The sequence below is a fragment of the Python bivittatus genome, unplaced genomic scaffold (genome assembly GCF_059951505.1).
Source record: "Python bivittatus isolate LINGU-HERP-01145 unplaced genomic scaffold, Pbiv_v1 ctg000020_np1212, whole genome shotgun sequence".
Lineage (NCBI taxonomy): Eukaryota > Metazoa > Chordata > Lepidosauria > Squamata > Pythonidae > Python > Python bivittatus.
In genome coordinates, this window is record NW_028277030.1 from 107,444,440 (window position 1) to 107,460,352 (window position 15,913).

A 15,913-nucleotide genomic window follows, 5' to 3' on the forward strand; every position below is an offset into this window, starting at 1 on the left:
TAATGACGAACTAAACTATCGGAGCATGCATCTACAGTATGTTAAAAATAATTTTGTATTTAAAAAATCTGATACCGAATTTAACTTGGAAACCATTTATGGACTATAGTCTACACATGGACTTGTACCACATCTGAAGTTTGAATTTATTCTAACATAAGGCTTTAAAATATTAGATCTTCCCTGATTTGTGATAATAAGGACAGGCTTTCTCAAACTAAATAGAAACTCCTATTAATTATTCATTCTGATTGATGAGTTTTATCTTATTGGCTGCCTCTAATTATTCAATACTGAACTGATTTTAGTAAGTTTTCAAGTTCAAAATTGATATATCATTTCATATACAGTATTAATCTAATATGACTTTGAAAATTCTTATTCATTCATACAGCTTGTAAATATCTTTTCTATTTCCTTTTTGTTCCTTAATTTCTTTTCCCTTTTTTTCATTGGTCGCACTTTAAATACTTGTTAAAATAAAAGGAAAAAAAGACAGCAATTTAACTGTGAAGACCTCTCTCCCTCTTTGAATGTGCATCGATACTGCATGCAAAGACAAGGGGGAAAGCTTCAATCACACAGGCACAACTTCCATCTTTTTGATCGTCTCTCAGTGAATGTCTCTGGGTAATTCCATTTGTGAAATGAAAATCTCACAGGATGCCCTTGTCAAAGAGTTGGTATCATGTAAATTCATTTAAAATCATGTTTTGCATGATTTATGCTGTTATAAATGTAGCCTACAAAAGCTGCCAGCTCAAACACACACAAACACATTCCCAGAGGTTCAGACATACAACCTACATCCTTGGAAAAGAGATACCCTCTGTTATGTACACACAGTCCAGAGTTTATTTCTTTATTTATCAAATTTATATGGCCACCCATTTCACAAGAAGTGATTCTGGGAGATCAGCAAAAAAATATAAAACAATAAACATGTCAAACACAGTCATATTAAGAAGTTTTTTAAAAAGTTAGATTACCTCCAACCCCTCCTCTTGTTAGTGAACTATGTGTGGTTTCAGTTTTTATGGACTATTCAGGCTAGGCATGGATATCTGCTTTATTATAATCTTGTAGTCTGAAATTGCAACATCTTCTGTCTCACAAAGAAAAACACACCATTTGTAGCAAACTCTCCTTTTGAGTTGCCAGCTATAAAACTGATATGAACAGCTTATTATGAATGTGAATCTTATCAGGGCCTCAACATTTTTAATTGTTTAATTTTTTTTTTTTTTTTAGTGTACTGTGTTGTTATTCTGTTCACGGCCCAGAATTCCTTCTGGTAGATGGGTGGCTATATACGTTTCATAAATAAATAGATAAGTAAAAAAATAAAATTTTGGTCTGTCTCCCAAGGAGGGGAGAAAGGGCTGAATCATTTAGTCACATGCTTCTACACTGAAAGCCAGGTGGTTGCACTATTAAAATCATTTTACTTCTTGTGTTTTTTGCATTTTTATCTTTTTAGCACCAGAAAGACAGCATAGATTGTGAGATCGCTATCTTTCTCAAACTATATGGCTAGGGAGAATTTGCCATGCAAGGCACTTCTTAAATGATAGGTGGTAGCTGTAGGATTAGTCAAGCTGATACCTCAGAGCAGGAGGCACAGCCAGCATGTGAAGGTGATGAAGCTGTCTGGGAGAAGACGTTTGGGATCTCCAGCCTTCCACACTATGGGATCAGCTCTTCCACTACATAGATTTATCATGAACGGATTCCAAATGTTCTTTTCTTTTACACCAACTTAGGTTCCTTCAGTCTTCTTTTTGTTCTTCCAATGTATCTGACCCTCCATAAATTGAATTCACATAGTAGTTATACTGTTGTAACTTTTATAAAACAGTTATATCTGTGTCATAAATTTTATAAACTCTAAAGTCTTACTTGAGACTTGATAGGAAACTATTAAGTATTTTGAGGGGGTGGGGAAAACACTTTTGAATTAAATATACCTTTGATTTTGACTCTATTTGAGGTCCAAGGACAAGTAACTCATTTTGCATATCTGTAATCTGTGAAGTTGCATCCAAGATTTTTGTCAGACCAGAATGATAGCATGCTCTAAAATGAAAAATAATTAAAATCTACTTATATCATAGACCTGAGAATCACATAGCATATTAATTAGTGTCAACTTCCTAAGCCAACTGCCTTTTACTAAATGCCAAGTACACATAGATGCCTTTTGGTAAAACTAAATATATGAGCTTCATAAAGTCTGTCATGAAAGAACTATGGTAAGCACTGCACCCAGAATTGTTTCTAATGTTAATTCTTTAGACGCTTGTAGAAAACATTCTATCAAATCTGCAAGTTTTCCATCCTTGCTTTGGTGTAAAATGCCCACACATCTTGACATATGATGCTACATGTATTCTCTAGAAGCTGAAAACAAAAAGAGTGGCCTTTTTAATTACTGTCAAAGCTGCGATATGAGCAATTTCAGATTTCCAGATCAGCTTTAGAAAAAATATCAGAAACAAATAATGTAACATAGGAAGGAAAGCTGAATATTAAAATTCCTATGGTATATTACATATCACATTATATACAGAAACCAAGCAGAAATAATAAAAAAAAACAGATACACGAGCTATCTAACTGTGGAGCTTTGACAGCTAATACAATTTTTATAATTAGCAGTGATTTTCAAGGTATCTTCCAACTGAGATCTTTTTACTGAATGCTAGGAATTGAATCTAAAACTTTACACATGTGAAGCATGAATGTACTTTTGAATTCCTCTTGTTATATAATTGCTGTTAACCTCTGATTGGATTTAAGCTTATCACTATCCACAATCCAAACTATTAGAACTACTTCTGCCAATAAATTAAAGAAACCTCACTTAGAAGTGAACAGCTTCTAAGTATTTGTATCCACATTAGAACTGTGCCTGTAATAGGGTGTATTTATGTGTGTGTTTTGGCTTTTGACAGGAATATCTGAGATAAGCTATAAAATTAGTTTATAAAATATTTTTTCATTGATATTAAGTCCATTGCTTACACGATATCTGACAGCTTAGTCACATTTAGGAGTCACCCTACTGAAATTAATGTGACTTCAATATGACACAGTTAAATTTAACTGATTCCAAATGCCTGGGCTGAGGACTGTGTGCATCTCACAAGGTTGGAGGTAGTTTAGTTTTCCTCTTCTCCCAACAGCCTTTTAGTCCTCCTCCACTTCTTTGAGAGTTGGGCAACCTTGCTAAACAGCATGCATTGTGATACAATGAACTGAGGATATGGGGATGATCTCTAAAATTGTGCACTTTCCAGGATTTGGCAAGTTAACTTACTGGTGTATTAATCTGACTCCAACCCAATGTGCAGATTTTGGAACCATACAAAAGTCATTGATTCAGGAATGGAACATCCTTGAGACCTTTAGAATGTTCTGTTTTCCTCCAGACAATGCCAGACCTCCTCTTGGAATATGCAGTTCTGGGGACAGCCTGGTGATTTCCAGAAATATAGTCTAGAAGGAGGTTTGGTGTGATCTGGAGGGAAATGGCGTGTCTAGTTGAGTTTAAGACTTAGTAAATACAACACAGTTTATTTTCTCATCCTTGCTGCACAGATACATATATATTTATCTCTCTTCCATGAAATCTAGTCTTATTTCACAATAAATGTATTCATCTTTAAGGTGCGAAACACTGCTTGTGCTAAAATGGACTAACATAAATACCTCTCTTGATATTTTTAAGATACAACTTACCTATTCAAATTTTAAAGGCAAATAAAAAAGCAAATGGCTGAGACCAAGATTCATTGGGCAGTCTGTTTCTGGATGATCCTACCAGTTCACTACAATCATTTTCCCTATTTTCCACAATTATTTAAATATTGAGTAACATAAAAATAAAATGACCCTTTCTATTACTTTGCTTCATATGAAAAGTTGAATAATTCTTTTCAAGAGTTGGAAGTGAATTTACTCTCTTCAAATCAGAGTTCTTTTTTATTACTATCAGCTGCTATTTTAAATTCAGAATGTTCCCCAATGAAGCATAATGTGATGATCTCAGTTTTATCATAAAATGTCTTGGAGTACTTTGTATAGTCTTGAAATGACACTGATGTCAATGAAAACTGCAAGTATTAATTGATTAATAGTCAGGTTCAGGGATGAGAAGACAAAATAGATCTGCTATCTTTAATTATCAGTTTGAGGGGCATATTTCTGATCCAGCACATTTTTGTATTGTTTCTTGTACCTTTATATAATTAAAAACCAATAGGAAACAAATGCCAGTCCAGATCTAGGAGCAAATAGCTTACTTCCTATAATGTGCCAACTATGTTGAGGGAGTCTCTTTCAGCTTTGTTTATAATGTGCTGGTTTTTTGAAGACTGACTTCTTGTCCTTTATCACTGCTACTTAGAATGTCAGGATGGTCATATAATATTGCAGCCATTTGGTAAGCCACCCAGAGTCCACTGGAGTGGGCAGCTATATTAAATCTAATAAATAATAATAATCCAAGGCAGTATGGGAAAGAAGATTGTAAAGAATCTAATGCAAAGATAGAATAATCCCTCAACAATAGTATACATTAACCACTGATTAATGTATAATGTATATATTAATCACAGGATGAATGGTAATTGAATTTTACTGTAGCTAATGTTCATCCTGCCATGAATCTGCTGGCAGTTAAATGCTCAGATTTGCTTGCAGAAGGATTCATGGCAAAATTCTCCACTTCCAGGAAAGAGTGCATTAACCCACCCAATGGCTGCAGCTAGCATTTAACAGGACTGCTGCTGTGCTTTGGGAGGTGTTTCTGGATCATGTTAATGACATAACTGAAATGTTAAATGTTTTAATCCACCTAATTGCAGAAATAAAAATATTTCTATAAAATCACATCCTTCCTGACAATTGCTTTGAAGTGCTGTTACCTTTACAAAGTTATGGTATATTACACAACCGAGAGATTACATGTATATTTTTTACCTCTCACTCAGAATTTTCTCTTTTGTGGTCTGCAATATTGTAGAAAAAGTATTTATAAATTGCAAGTAACTTTTGGGAGTGATGTAATAGTGCCTTTTAGTTTCCTTCAAGTACTTCTCAATTATCATAGATACATTCTTGTGAATATTAACAGTCATGTGGATAAGAACATTTCTTAAATTCTGAAAAGACACATGAAAAGACCATGTATTTAAACAATGTACACTTCAGTTTAAGAAGATTTGATTGTAACATTCTCAGTAGTTCTCTATATGATTGGAAGTGATGTGATAAGATACTACTTACTGCTGTTGTGTATGTAAGATCTCTGAATTGTCACTCCTGGGATTTGCACAAATCATGCACACTTTACCAATATGAGGATGCTTCCCCCCCAGCCCCAAAATTGATAAAGTTAAATTGCCCTGCTTCATTCACAGCAATTTAGATGGGTGAATGATTTTATCTTCCACTTGTAATTCTTCCATGTTTCTGCATTGCTTTTGCTATAAAATAATAATTTTAAAATGTGGGGTATAGCTAGATCTAGAAACTTGTATTATCAGGAAGCACCTTAAATATTTCAGTGCCATAACTGTAGGCAGTTCTGCCTCTCCTGCAGCTGATCCTATTCATGCAAGAATGTTTGCTCTTAATTGCTGCATAACTAAGTTAGGCTTTGCTAAACCTACACCGAGTTGTTTCAAGACCAGGCTTCTTTGAAGGGATTGGAAGAGTTCTATAGGCCTGAAGAGAGAAGTCCAGCAGCAGACTGTCCACTGTTTGCTTTCTTACTCTCATCAGTTTTTACTCTGCTGTCTCTCCCTTGTTCCTTTTCTTCCCTCCTTAAGAGCCCTCCTCTCACAGCTTTTAGGTTCATCAGGCCTGAGTCTGAAAATTCCCACTCCTTGGTGATGAGGTTTACTTGCAAGGATGCTGGTGTTTTCCTTTTACCATAGTGTGAACTCACATTTTAGAAATATGTTGGGATTGTCAGTTTTTTTGCATATTATCAACATTCATTCATGAAAAATCTAATCCAGTTTAACGTATCTGTCCTAAAAATAAGTATTGTTACAACTTACAGAAATACTCATAGCCTTATTTGGTGAGGTAAGGAATACTTTTCATCAGAGAAATGAAATTCCTATGGAAGAGGCTATTGCAAATTACCTGCTTACAGGTGTTAGCTGAATATTGAATGAACATTTTAAAAACCTATAGTTAATCACAGACTTTTGCTACTACCACTATCTTCCAGCCAGCCAAATCTAGACAAGTAGCAGCAGAGCCAAAATGTGTAGGTGAAAATGTGTACAAAGCTGAAATAATTTGTGTTTGCTGCAGAGCAAACTTTGATTTCCCCAACATCTTCTATGAGGCCTAGAGCCCCATCCAGATATGATAATTGAAACGTGTTGCAATGTTTTCCCTGAGTTTTTAAAATGGGTTATCATAATTCATGAACAATTTCAGTTGATCAGTCAGCTCATAAGTGAGAATAATAATAACATTATAGTTTCCATTTTGATAAAATATATTTATATCATACCTCATTCCGAAATGTCTCATTCTGGCTAAAGTAACTTTTTGCTACATGGCAAAGGGCCTCTTCAGGCCAATTTTCATACCAGTCTACTGTACAGCAGTTCAAAATGGCAGGATATGTCCGACAATGTTGATGGAAAACCACTCCTGTAGGACTTATTGTCAAAACTATATGAAGATTGTGGCGTACTCTCTGAAAAAAAAAAATTAATCCTGCGTGAAAACTATAGTAAAAGAAGTATTTCTTTGAAAATATGCATGCACTGATATTTAGATTATCATTTATTAGACTGTAATTGTACATACTTACAAGAATAATTTCCACTGAAATAAGAATTGCACTGCAAATTAGTCAGTGGTAGCAGTTATGTAAACGATAATAAGATAACATTTGCCCCAAAATTCAAAAGACAGGTTTTCCCATATGAGCTAATTTGTACAATTATAGATGTAAGTTCTATGACTACACAGAATATATTCTGAAATATTCTAGGGTTGAAAGATTATGTTGGGAGCCTCCACCACTTCCTCAAGGGACATGGTTCCTCTGCTTAGTTTCCAAGATTTACTGTAGCAACAGGAAATGAAAAGTTTTGTAGAAGCAAATAACACTTGCAATTGGAGGAAAGATGAACTGTATGGCTAACAGAGATCTATCTGAAGAAATGCAAATATAGAAAACCAGCTTTCATGATTTGACATACATGGAATCAGGAGTTGAAAATGGAATAAAATTCTTCCCTATAATATCAAACGTTTGTACTTTCTAGTCCACTGTACAGTTGAATTTTTAGTGAGATTCATTTTTGTCCACAACAGTAGAATCTGTGGTCCAATGATAGAAAAGAGAAAAACACCCTTCCTTATGAACCATGTAGAATTTTTCCAATGTCCATGATTAAGGAGATATAGAAGACTTTAATGTGAACTGCTTACAACTTAAGCAACAGAGCATAAGTGGGAGCAATAGGACAGATCTGGGAAATTCTAGATCAACTTTATTACAAAGGGAGAACAAACCTCCCATCCAGTTTTAAAAGTTCTGCTCTATTGCCAGAGAAATGAAATATGAATTGCTTCCGGTATATATGTTTTGACTGCATCCCATTATTCTCAAGTTGTTCATCTTATTTACATTGTTATAAGAAAGAACTCTGTTATTTTGTAAATGCTTTGGGGAGATCATTTGCTTGATTTCTAATATATGGATGCTGTAAATTTAGATCAAAAGCCCTCTCTCTCTCCTCTCCTCTCTCCAGCATTCCAAAAATCTTTAAGGAGGTTAACAATTAAAAATTAAAATAAGGTTACTCTAGGAAAATCTGTACTTGGCAAATCCTTGCTGATTTCTGGAAATTACTGCCTTGCTTTCAAGGTGCTTACAGACTGATCTCTTTATATTCTGCTCAAGAAACTTCCCAGGCATTGATATTAGACTGACCGGTCTGAAGATCCCTGGATCTTCCTCTCCCCTCTTTTTGAATAAAGAGAAAACATTTGCCATCCTCTGTTTTTCTAGCACTTTACCAGTTCTCCAGGGTTTCTCAAATATTATACATAAGGATTCAGCTATTTCCTTCATTACCCTAGGATATTATTAATCTGATTTTTAAGATTTAAACTCATTCAAAGTAAAGAGATTTTCCCCAATCACGTTTCTCTTAGTCTCAAGCATCAATCCTATCCTTTTTGACATGGACCTTTAAAAAGACAATTGTTTGAAATTGATCTTTTAGAATCTCCTTCTTTAAGAACTTCCACCTATCCGTTTCCCATGAGATCTCCTGCCAAGCAATCTTATCATTGCTCTTAATGTATTAAACATTATTTTCTGAAGTCCAAGGCATGCACTTGACCACACGCAGTTGTAGTTTCCCATAAAATCAAAAAGTGGCAGAAGAGACGATACAACTAAAAAGATCACTGGGAGTAAGGAAATTACTAGTATTGAGGTTGCTGGCAGAGCTGACTTTTCTGTCCATATGTATTTATACTTCTTTTGCAAGATAACTCTCATATAAATACAGGAGATATTGAGAAAATTCATTAATGAAGATCAATTTACTCCCATATTTGGTGACATGATGAAATGCATTGAGGCCATGGATTATGAGGCAATACTAAAGTAATGCTAAGATGTGAATCCAAAGAAGGGAAAAATAAAACAGTAACAAGAAAAATATTGCTACCACACTGAAAATCTAGAGAAAACATTAAAATTGTAAAACAAGAGTTTAAGGGAATGGAAGAGAATAACAAAGAAAGATCTCTCAGAATGTTGTTACAATAGCAGACAAAGTAGAACTGATTATGAACAGGGAGACTTGTGCTTCTTAAAGAAGTATAGAGGGATGATATGCTCCTGCCAAAATTTCTCAAATAGGGTTTTAAATTGTAACATATAGAAACATAGAGTTAATTAATTTGAGTACAGACCCAGTGAATAAGACTTTATATCCCATGCCACAATTGTAGAGTCTTTCATCTAGTATATGAATTTTTAGATGGAATTCTGTATTTGTAGTCTACCACCCAGCAATATACTTTCAGACTTTCCTCCCAAATTTTATCTATATATTAAACAAGATGAAAAAGAAGTCTGAACCCTCTATAATTCAATAATCAAAACAATGGTCCTTCTGAATATCTCATCCACTAAGACTAGTATTAGAAATCTTTTATAGCAAGTTCTCAGAACAGGAATGTGGAGAATGTAAACCACTAATAACTGAATGTAAGAAATGAAAGGCAATAATTCTTACATGGGGAGCCAGGAAAAGAAGGTCCCAGGAGGGACTATATGTTTTGTCTTACCTTCAACTTGTTCAATGACTGTCAATTAATAGTAGTGGCCTACATTCCTGAAATACCATACAGATTTAGTCCAAGCCTTAAAGTATTGTTGAAATCTCTGGGGAACTTCAGTCCATGTGAGGCTTGAGGACAACCAGATTCTCTACACCAGTATCACTAAATCTCCTTCTTATAAAATGTTTTAGGCAGTTACATGATTAATAATATCATAAACTTCTGAAAAGTCCAGCACAATCAACATGGATTCATGTGGTTCACCTGTTCAGCTTCCAACATAGATTAGAGAGATATCAGTTATTACCCATAAGGGTGGGATTTAATGATCACTTTTAACCTGAGCTTCTTTCAGACAGATAGTACAGAAACATCCTTGGTGGAGATAATAAAAACTTCCATCATTCATTAAATCAAACTTCTTATGACTGCCTTCTTAAGCCAGAATGGGCAAGGGTCAAACACACATGCATGCCTTCAAAGCTACAAATAACAGCTTGAATTATCTATTAACAACAGGACAATTAGATTTGGTGGGCACAACCTTGGATCCTGCTGTTAATGTGGAGCTCAAGCTGGAATCGATACAGCAATTTCACTGAGAGAGTATTAGCATATTGATCACAGTTAACTGGTACATACCTGTAAGAAGAAAGAATAGATATCATCTATTTTGTTGGAATGATTAGCCATTTCAGCAACTGATGTAAGTGATTCAACAATGTTATCCAACTCATCCTTTTCAAATAGGCTGGGGACTTGTCCTGATTTCAGAATACAACTTAGGTCTTCCAAAAATGACTCCTAAGAAAAATAATATTAATTATCTCCATTGCCTTGTGAAAGCCTAACAGGGTCAGAGCCATCCGGATTTTTGTCATTTTGACATCTGTTTTCTGCAGACACTCTCACTGGAGCTTCAGCTATAGTTAAAGTTACTTTTGTATCAACTATTTAATATTTCCTATTCTAGTAATTTATTAGAACTCTGGCAAAAATGCAAGCAAAGTCAGCTACCCATCATCTTCTAATCTCTGATAACCATCCAGATATATTAAGATTGGGAAAGAAGGGAGAAACAGAGATGGAAAATTCTAACACGTGTTTAATTATCATGATACATATTTAATATGTATACTAATTTATATTCTGGGAAGACTTACTTGAATTATGTCTGAGTTTGTAATGAGAAGAACAGTCCTCTTGCCTTCTGCTCCTGCTTGTTTATAGACATTTTTAATATCCTGTTGAAAATTTGCATAGCTGTAACTGTAGGTAGTAGATAACCTATAGATACTGCATTCAGATACATAACAGGCTAAGGATGCACAGGTTGCTTTTCCATTGCCTTCCAATCCAATCTGTCAATAAATATTTAAAACGTTAGGTAAACATGTAAGAAAAGTTTGATTTACTAAAGTAAAACTTCATTTATTAACATGTTAAAATAACTTCTAGAATGCAGGATAATAACAATTATGGCTTAGTGGCAGGTATTTTAATGACATTTTTAATTAAAATTTTACCTTGATTTAAGGTATGCTAATTTTAAACAAAGACATACCATTGACATCTTATATAAGACATCCAATTATAAGTAAACTTTCTTACCAGTGTCATGTGACCACCTTGTTGTCGAAAAATCCTTGCAGCTCTAGTTATATGCTGTATTGCTTCTTTGAAAAATACCATGGTGCTCTAAGGAAATAGGAAGCATAAATGTAGTGAACAGGGGGAAACCTCCTTCCAAAGGTTTGAGACACAAAAGATTAAAGGAAAAGTAAAATCTAACCCTTTGATCAATGTAGCTGGCACAAACACTCAGAGTCTGGGAAAACTAATGCTAAAGGGCCAATCAAAACAGAGAATATTCCTCTCTCAGGTAGGCTTTTCAAACATAGAACAGCCAGCTCCATTTTAACTGTTTGTTTTTTCTCTCATAGGAACAGCTGCAACATCTTCTGGGCTGGCTCTAAGCCAGGTAAGTAGTATCTCACATCCAAGAGATCTGTAATTGATGATCTAGAAAAGTTTTAGCTACACACAAATTGTGCAAGCTTGATGTGAGTTAGAATTTTGATATTATTTTATGCATGTGAGTTATTTGCCTTTGTCATCCTTGGTCCCATATTGTTCTTGTGTTTTTCTATTTGTGTGTCCCTGGGTGCAAAAGCATCCAGTGAGATAAACCTTGCAGACTCAATTGTTATTTTTTCTTACTTTCCTTTCTCTTTGGGACTTCTGACTCCTCTTTGGTTCTTTAACCTTAGCACACATACCAAAGCCTCCCATTTCTTATTGAATCAGCCCTCCCATTCTGACAAAGAATTGACCCTTTATTATACGCCCCAGCAAACTGATTAAGCAACAGAAAAGGGAAGTCAGAGGTAGGAGGTTTGCCTATTACTCCTTTCAAGTAAACCACAGCAAAACATATTTTTCTCTGGAAATAAGGTAGTTGGTGGCAGTATTTACTAACAAGGCTCTCCCCCAAGAGTTGTGGGAGGGCACAGGAAGATTGTGGTTGGAGGATCAAGAGACCCCATCATAGGACCCAGGAGACCCACTCCCTCTTTGTGCATATGTAAATATTTCAAATATTTTCTTAAACTTCCAAAACCTGTATGGTATTCCACATAAAATTATTGATGGGACAGTTTAATGAAAGGGGAAATAGTTGGAAAAGGACAGGAACTAGAAAAATTATAGGAGTAATGATCTATAAGCAAAAAGTTAATTGTGCTTCTTCCTCTATTTTCAACACTCAACGCCACAATAGGATGAAGAGGAATGGTGCTTGAAAAAGGAGCAATCATTAGTCTTTGTGAATGAGGAATCTCTCACTCAATGCAGAAGAAAAATCAGCAGTTAATCTTGTAGACAGAAATTTGAAATAGGACTTCATTGAAAACCATGTTATAAAAATCCCTGCAGTTATTTCTTTATTGACTTGTATACAGCTGACTGTCCCCAGAGTCAGAGAGCTTATAAGAGTAAAACCACACAGTAAGAAAATAGATGAGCATGAAACTGAGCAAACTCAGGGAGGCAGTGAAGGACAGGAAGGCCTGGCGCAATATGGTTCATGGGGTCACGAAGAGTCGGACACGACTTAACGACTAAACAACAACAAAAGAAAATAGAAATATCCACAATAGAACAATCATCCCACAACCAAAATAAACTAAATGTAGAAAAATAAATACAGATTGTGATTGTATCAATCAATGAAAGCTCTCCAGAAGAACTGTTTTAACCAGCTTTCCAGTTTCCAGACCAGGCCAATATCAAAGGGGCTAGTCTTACTTCCAGAGTAGGCTGTTCTGAAATGTTGGCACCATAACTAAAAAAGTATTTCCTGGCTCCTCACCTCATGAAAATGGGGCACCACCAATAGCTTTTCTGAAGAGGATTGCCTCAGATGGGTCAACCTTGGTTGGAACAGGTAGTTTGGTTGCTAAGCCAAATAGGGCTTTATAAGACAAAGCTGTCTTATAGCACTTTGAATTGCATGCAGAAAGTTACTGGTAGCCAGTGCAAGGCCCACAATATATGTACAATATGATTATGGTGATATTGCCAGTCAATGTGGGCCATCTCATTTTGAACTAACTGCAGTTTCTGGGTGGTCTTCAAATGTTCCTCATATTGAGTACATTGCAGAAGTGCAACCAAGTGATGATAAAGACATGAGCCATTGTAGCCAGGTCTTCCTGTTCCAGGTAGGGTGACAACTGAGATACCAGACCAACAAGAAAAAAATGCCCCAACACTGACAGGGCAAGCTACTGTATATAAACAGAGCAAACCCCACTCTCTTCTGGCACTGAAAATGTTACCTAGCCAGGTATTGAAATGTCTTCAAGAAAACAACTAAATTCAGAGAACCCCAAGGACTCCACAATACCAAACATAACAGAGCAAAAGTCCTTCTAGCCCCAGTCTTCACCTGCACTTCCAGCAATAGCTATGAGGCCCCTCAAGTCAAGTACGTGCTCCTTCAGGGACAGTGCCACCCCCCCCCCCCCGAGAGACAATACTGGAGCTGACAAAGAACTATAGTGAACAAACAACTCCATTTTGTCTGAGTTCAATTTTATTTATCTATCATTCAGGTATATATGACACTTCAATCATAAACTGATTCTAAGCAGCAACCAACCAAACTTTAAATTGCTTCATCACATCCAGAATCCTATAGCCTCCAGACACTGGGACAAGACTTCAACAGCATCTCGAGTTAAAGAATCAAGCTGAATGTCATCTGCATATTGATGATACTGAACCAACAGATGGAAGGAACTACTTACCGCTTATTCATTCTGAGTTATCCATTTTGATTTTCTTTGTTATCTCATCTTTCCTTAGCTTGGACTTGCAGTTTGAGAAGGAATTTATGAAAAATCCATGTGACATTTCTTATCCTACCCACTTAGCCATTCAGATTCACCTACCTATTTCCTGCTATACATAGGGGAAAATAAGAGGAAAGCAGGTTGTCCACTGTGATACGAATTTTCATGAGGGAAATCTAGCACCTAAGACACATGCATACACATCACACAGCAGTTATATAATACAGTAATGTTATACATAATTTCAAAAATTACCTCGGATTCTTTTGTTCGCATTCTCAAATAATATTCTTCTAGTGTCAAAAGAAGATGCTTCTGGCTAGTCACATTTCTATATACTCTCTTATCTAGAGGTGTGGTGGAATCTAGAAAATCTACAAATATAGGAGGCTCCTCCATCAATTTTGCTTTTGTCCAGGAAATCTACAGGAATAATTTTGTAATTTGAAATCTTTTTTAGGACAATGATATTTCTTAAACAAACTAAAAAATCCCAACATATCTGCATTTTGAGATCTATAGATCAGGAAATATGTTAGTACAAACGGGAAAGGGAAAAAACTGAAATAAGGGGTAGAGTCTTAAGATGAAATATAGGAGCAGTCTTTGAACAGGTAGTCCTCAACTTACAACCATTCATTCAGTGACCGTTCAAAGTTACAGCAGCACTGAACGAAGGGACTTATGACCTGTGCCTGAAGTTACAGACATTGCAGCACCCCCACGGTCATATGATTAAAATTTGTGTGCTTGGCAGCCTGCCCACACTTATGACTGCTTCAACTCCCCCCACTCACCTATCTCCTTCCTATCTATGCCCTTTAGGCCCCCTGCTGCCCAGCACTCCACCACCCCAGCTGACCTTCACCATCTTATATTGCTCCCGCTGCTGACAAGGCATTCCTGGCCTGGCTCCTGGGCTGGGCTGGGGCTGAGCTTTGTGCTATTGGGGGGGGGGAGCAAAAAGCAGCCCCAGAGCCATGGCACAAAGGGGCTTTTTGGTGGGCCACAGCCCAGGGGCTACTTTTACTTTTTTTTTTTTTTTGCAGCACGAAGCCCAGCCTGGCCCAGCAGCCAGGCTGGGCATGCCTTGTCAGCAGCAGGAGCAAGAAAATGGTGAAGGTCAGCTGGGGTGGCGGTGAAGCGCAAGGGTGAAGGGGTATTGGAGTGCAGGGTGGCAAGGGTGACTGCAGCTGGGATTGGGCTGGGGCAGCTGCAGCTTCCTGGGGCATGACAAGCAGTTCCAGAGCCACACAGTTCTGGGGCTGCTTGCTGGCCTGCAAGGCAGGATGGCCAAAAGGGCAGAGATGGAGGGGAGACAGGTGGGTGGGAGGAGATGGAGGCAGGTCCTTACCTTATTGAGTTTGCAGGGTGGAGGGGACCAAGCCCAGAATGGTTTGGATTAGGGTGGGTACTCGCTTAACAACCTGTGATTCTCAGTTAACAACAACCAAGACTGGGATTGCTATTGCTAAGCAATGCGATCACATGATGTCTTGCTTTATGACCACATTGCTTAGTGATGGAAATTCATGTCCCAATCATGGTCATAAGTCGAGCACTACCTGCAGTCCATAAAGGCTTTATGAGGAAGTATAAAATATTAATAAAGTTTTTTGGGGGTTGATGTTGCTGGAACAAGATTTAACTTCTATAATACACTTGAGCAGTCATGAAACTTCTTTGTGGCATTAATAAATACTGGTGATGTAGAAGGATTCAGTTCTTGAATTCAGTCTGAATAAGACTTGCAAGATCTCCATACTGATTCACTTTGTCAACTCAACTTGTTGAGTAGCTTTGGATCATTGAAAAAAATTGAGCCAATCAGACTGGGCAAACAAAAAAATTGCTGAATTGTACTCACTTCCTCAACTGACTTGACTTACAGATTTAATTCAGAAATCGAAACTGGATTAAGAATCTGAATTGTATTTTGGCTAGTTTGTATACCCCTCATACGTACAGACATTATTAGGCTAGTTAGCATTCATTCAGATAACTTACATAGCTGCAGATGCCCTCTGTAGTTGTACAATAAAGAATGGGCAAATTCCTGGAATATATAATCTTCCCTTTGGCAATTTCTAGCTTTGTACATCTAGAACCCTTAAAACGTTCCCCAGCCCATTTCCCAAAACATTCCCCAACCCAACTGCCTCAGTCTAATTCTGCTCCTTTACTAACGAACAACTATTATTTAAAAAAACAAAACACAA

At 36.6% G+C, this 15,913-nt stretch overlaps 1 protein-coding gene across 1 annotated transcript in view; it reads right to left on the minus strand.

Annotated features, from left to right (window-relative positions):
* Positions 1-15,913, minus strand: part of DNAH14 (dynein axonemal heavy chain 14) — a 216,070-nt gene that overhangs the window by 74,429 nt on the left and 125,728 nt on the right. Inside the window, 7 exon segments of the mRNA XM_088132171.1 lie at positions 1,968-2,076; positions 4,984-5,165; positions 6,536-6,724; positions 9,982-10,143; positions 10,503-10,700; positions 10,951-11,037; positions 13,950-14,117. Coding sequence (XP_087988297.1) covers positions 1,968-2,076; positions 4,984-5,165; positions 6,536-6,724; positions 9,982-10,143; positions 10,503-10,700; positions 10,951-11,037; positions 13,950-14,117 — 1,095 coding nt within the window.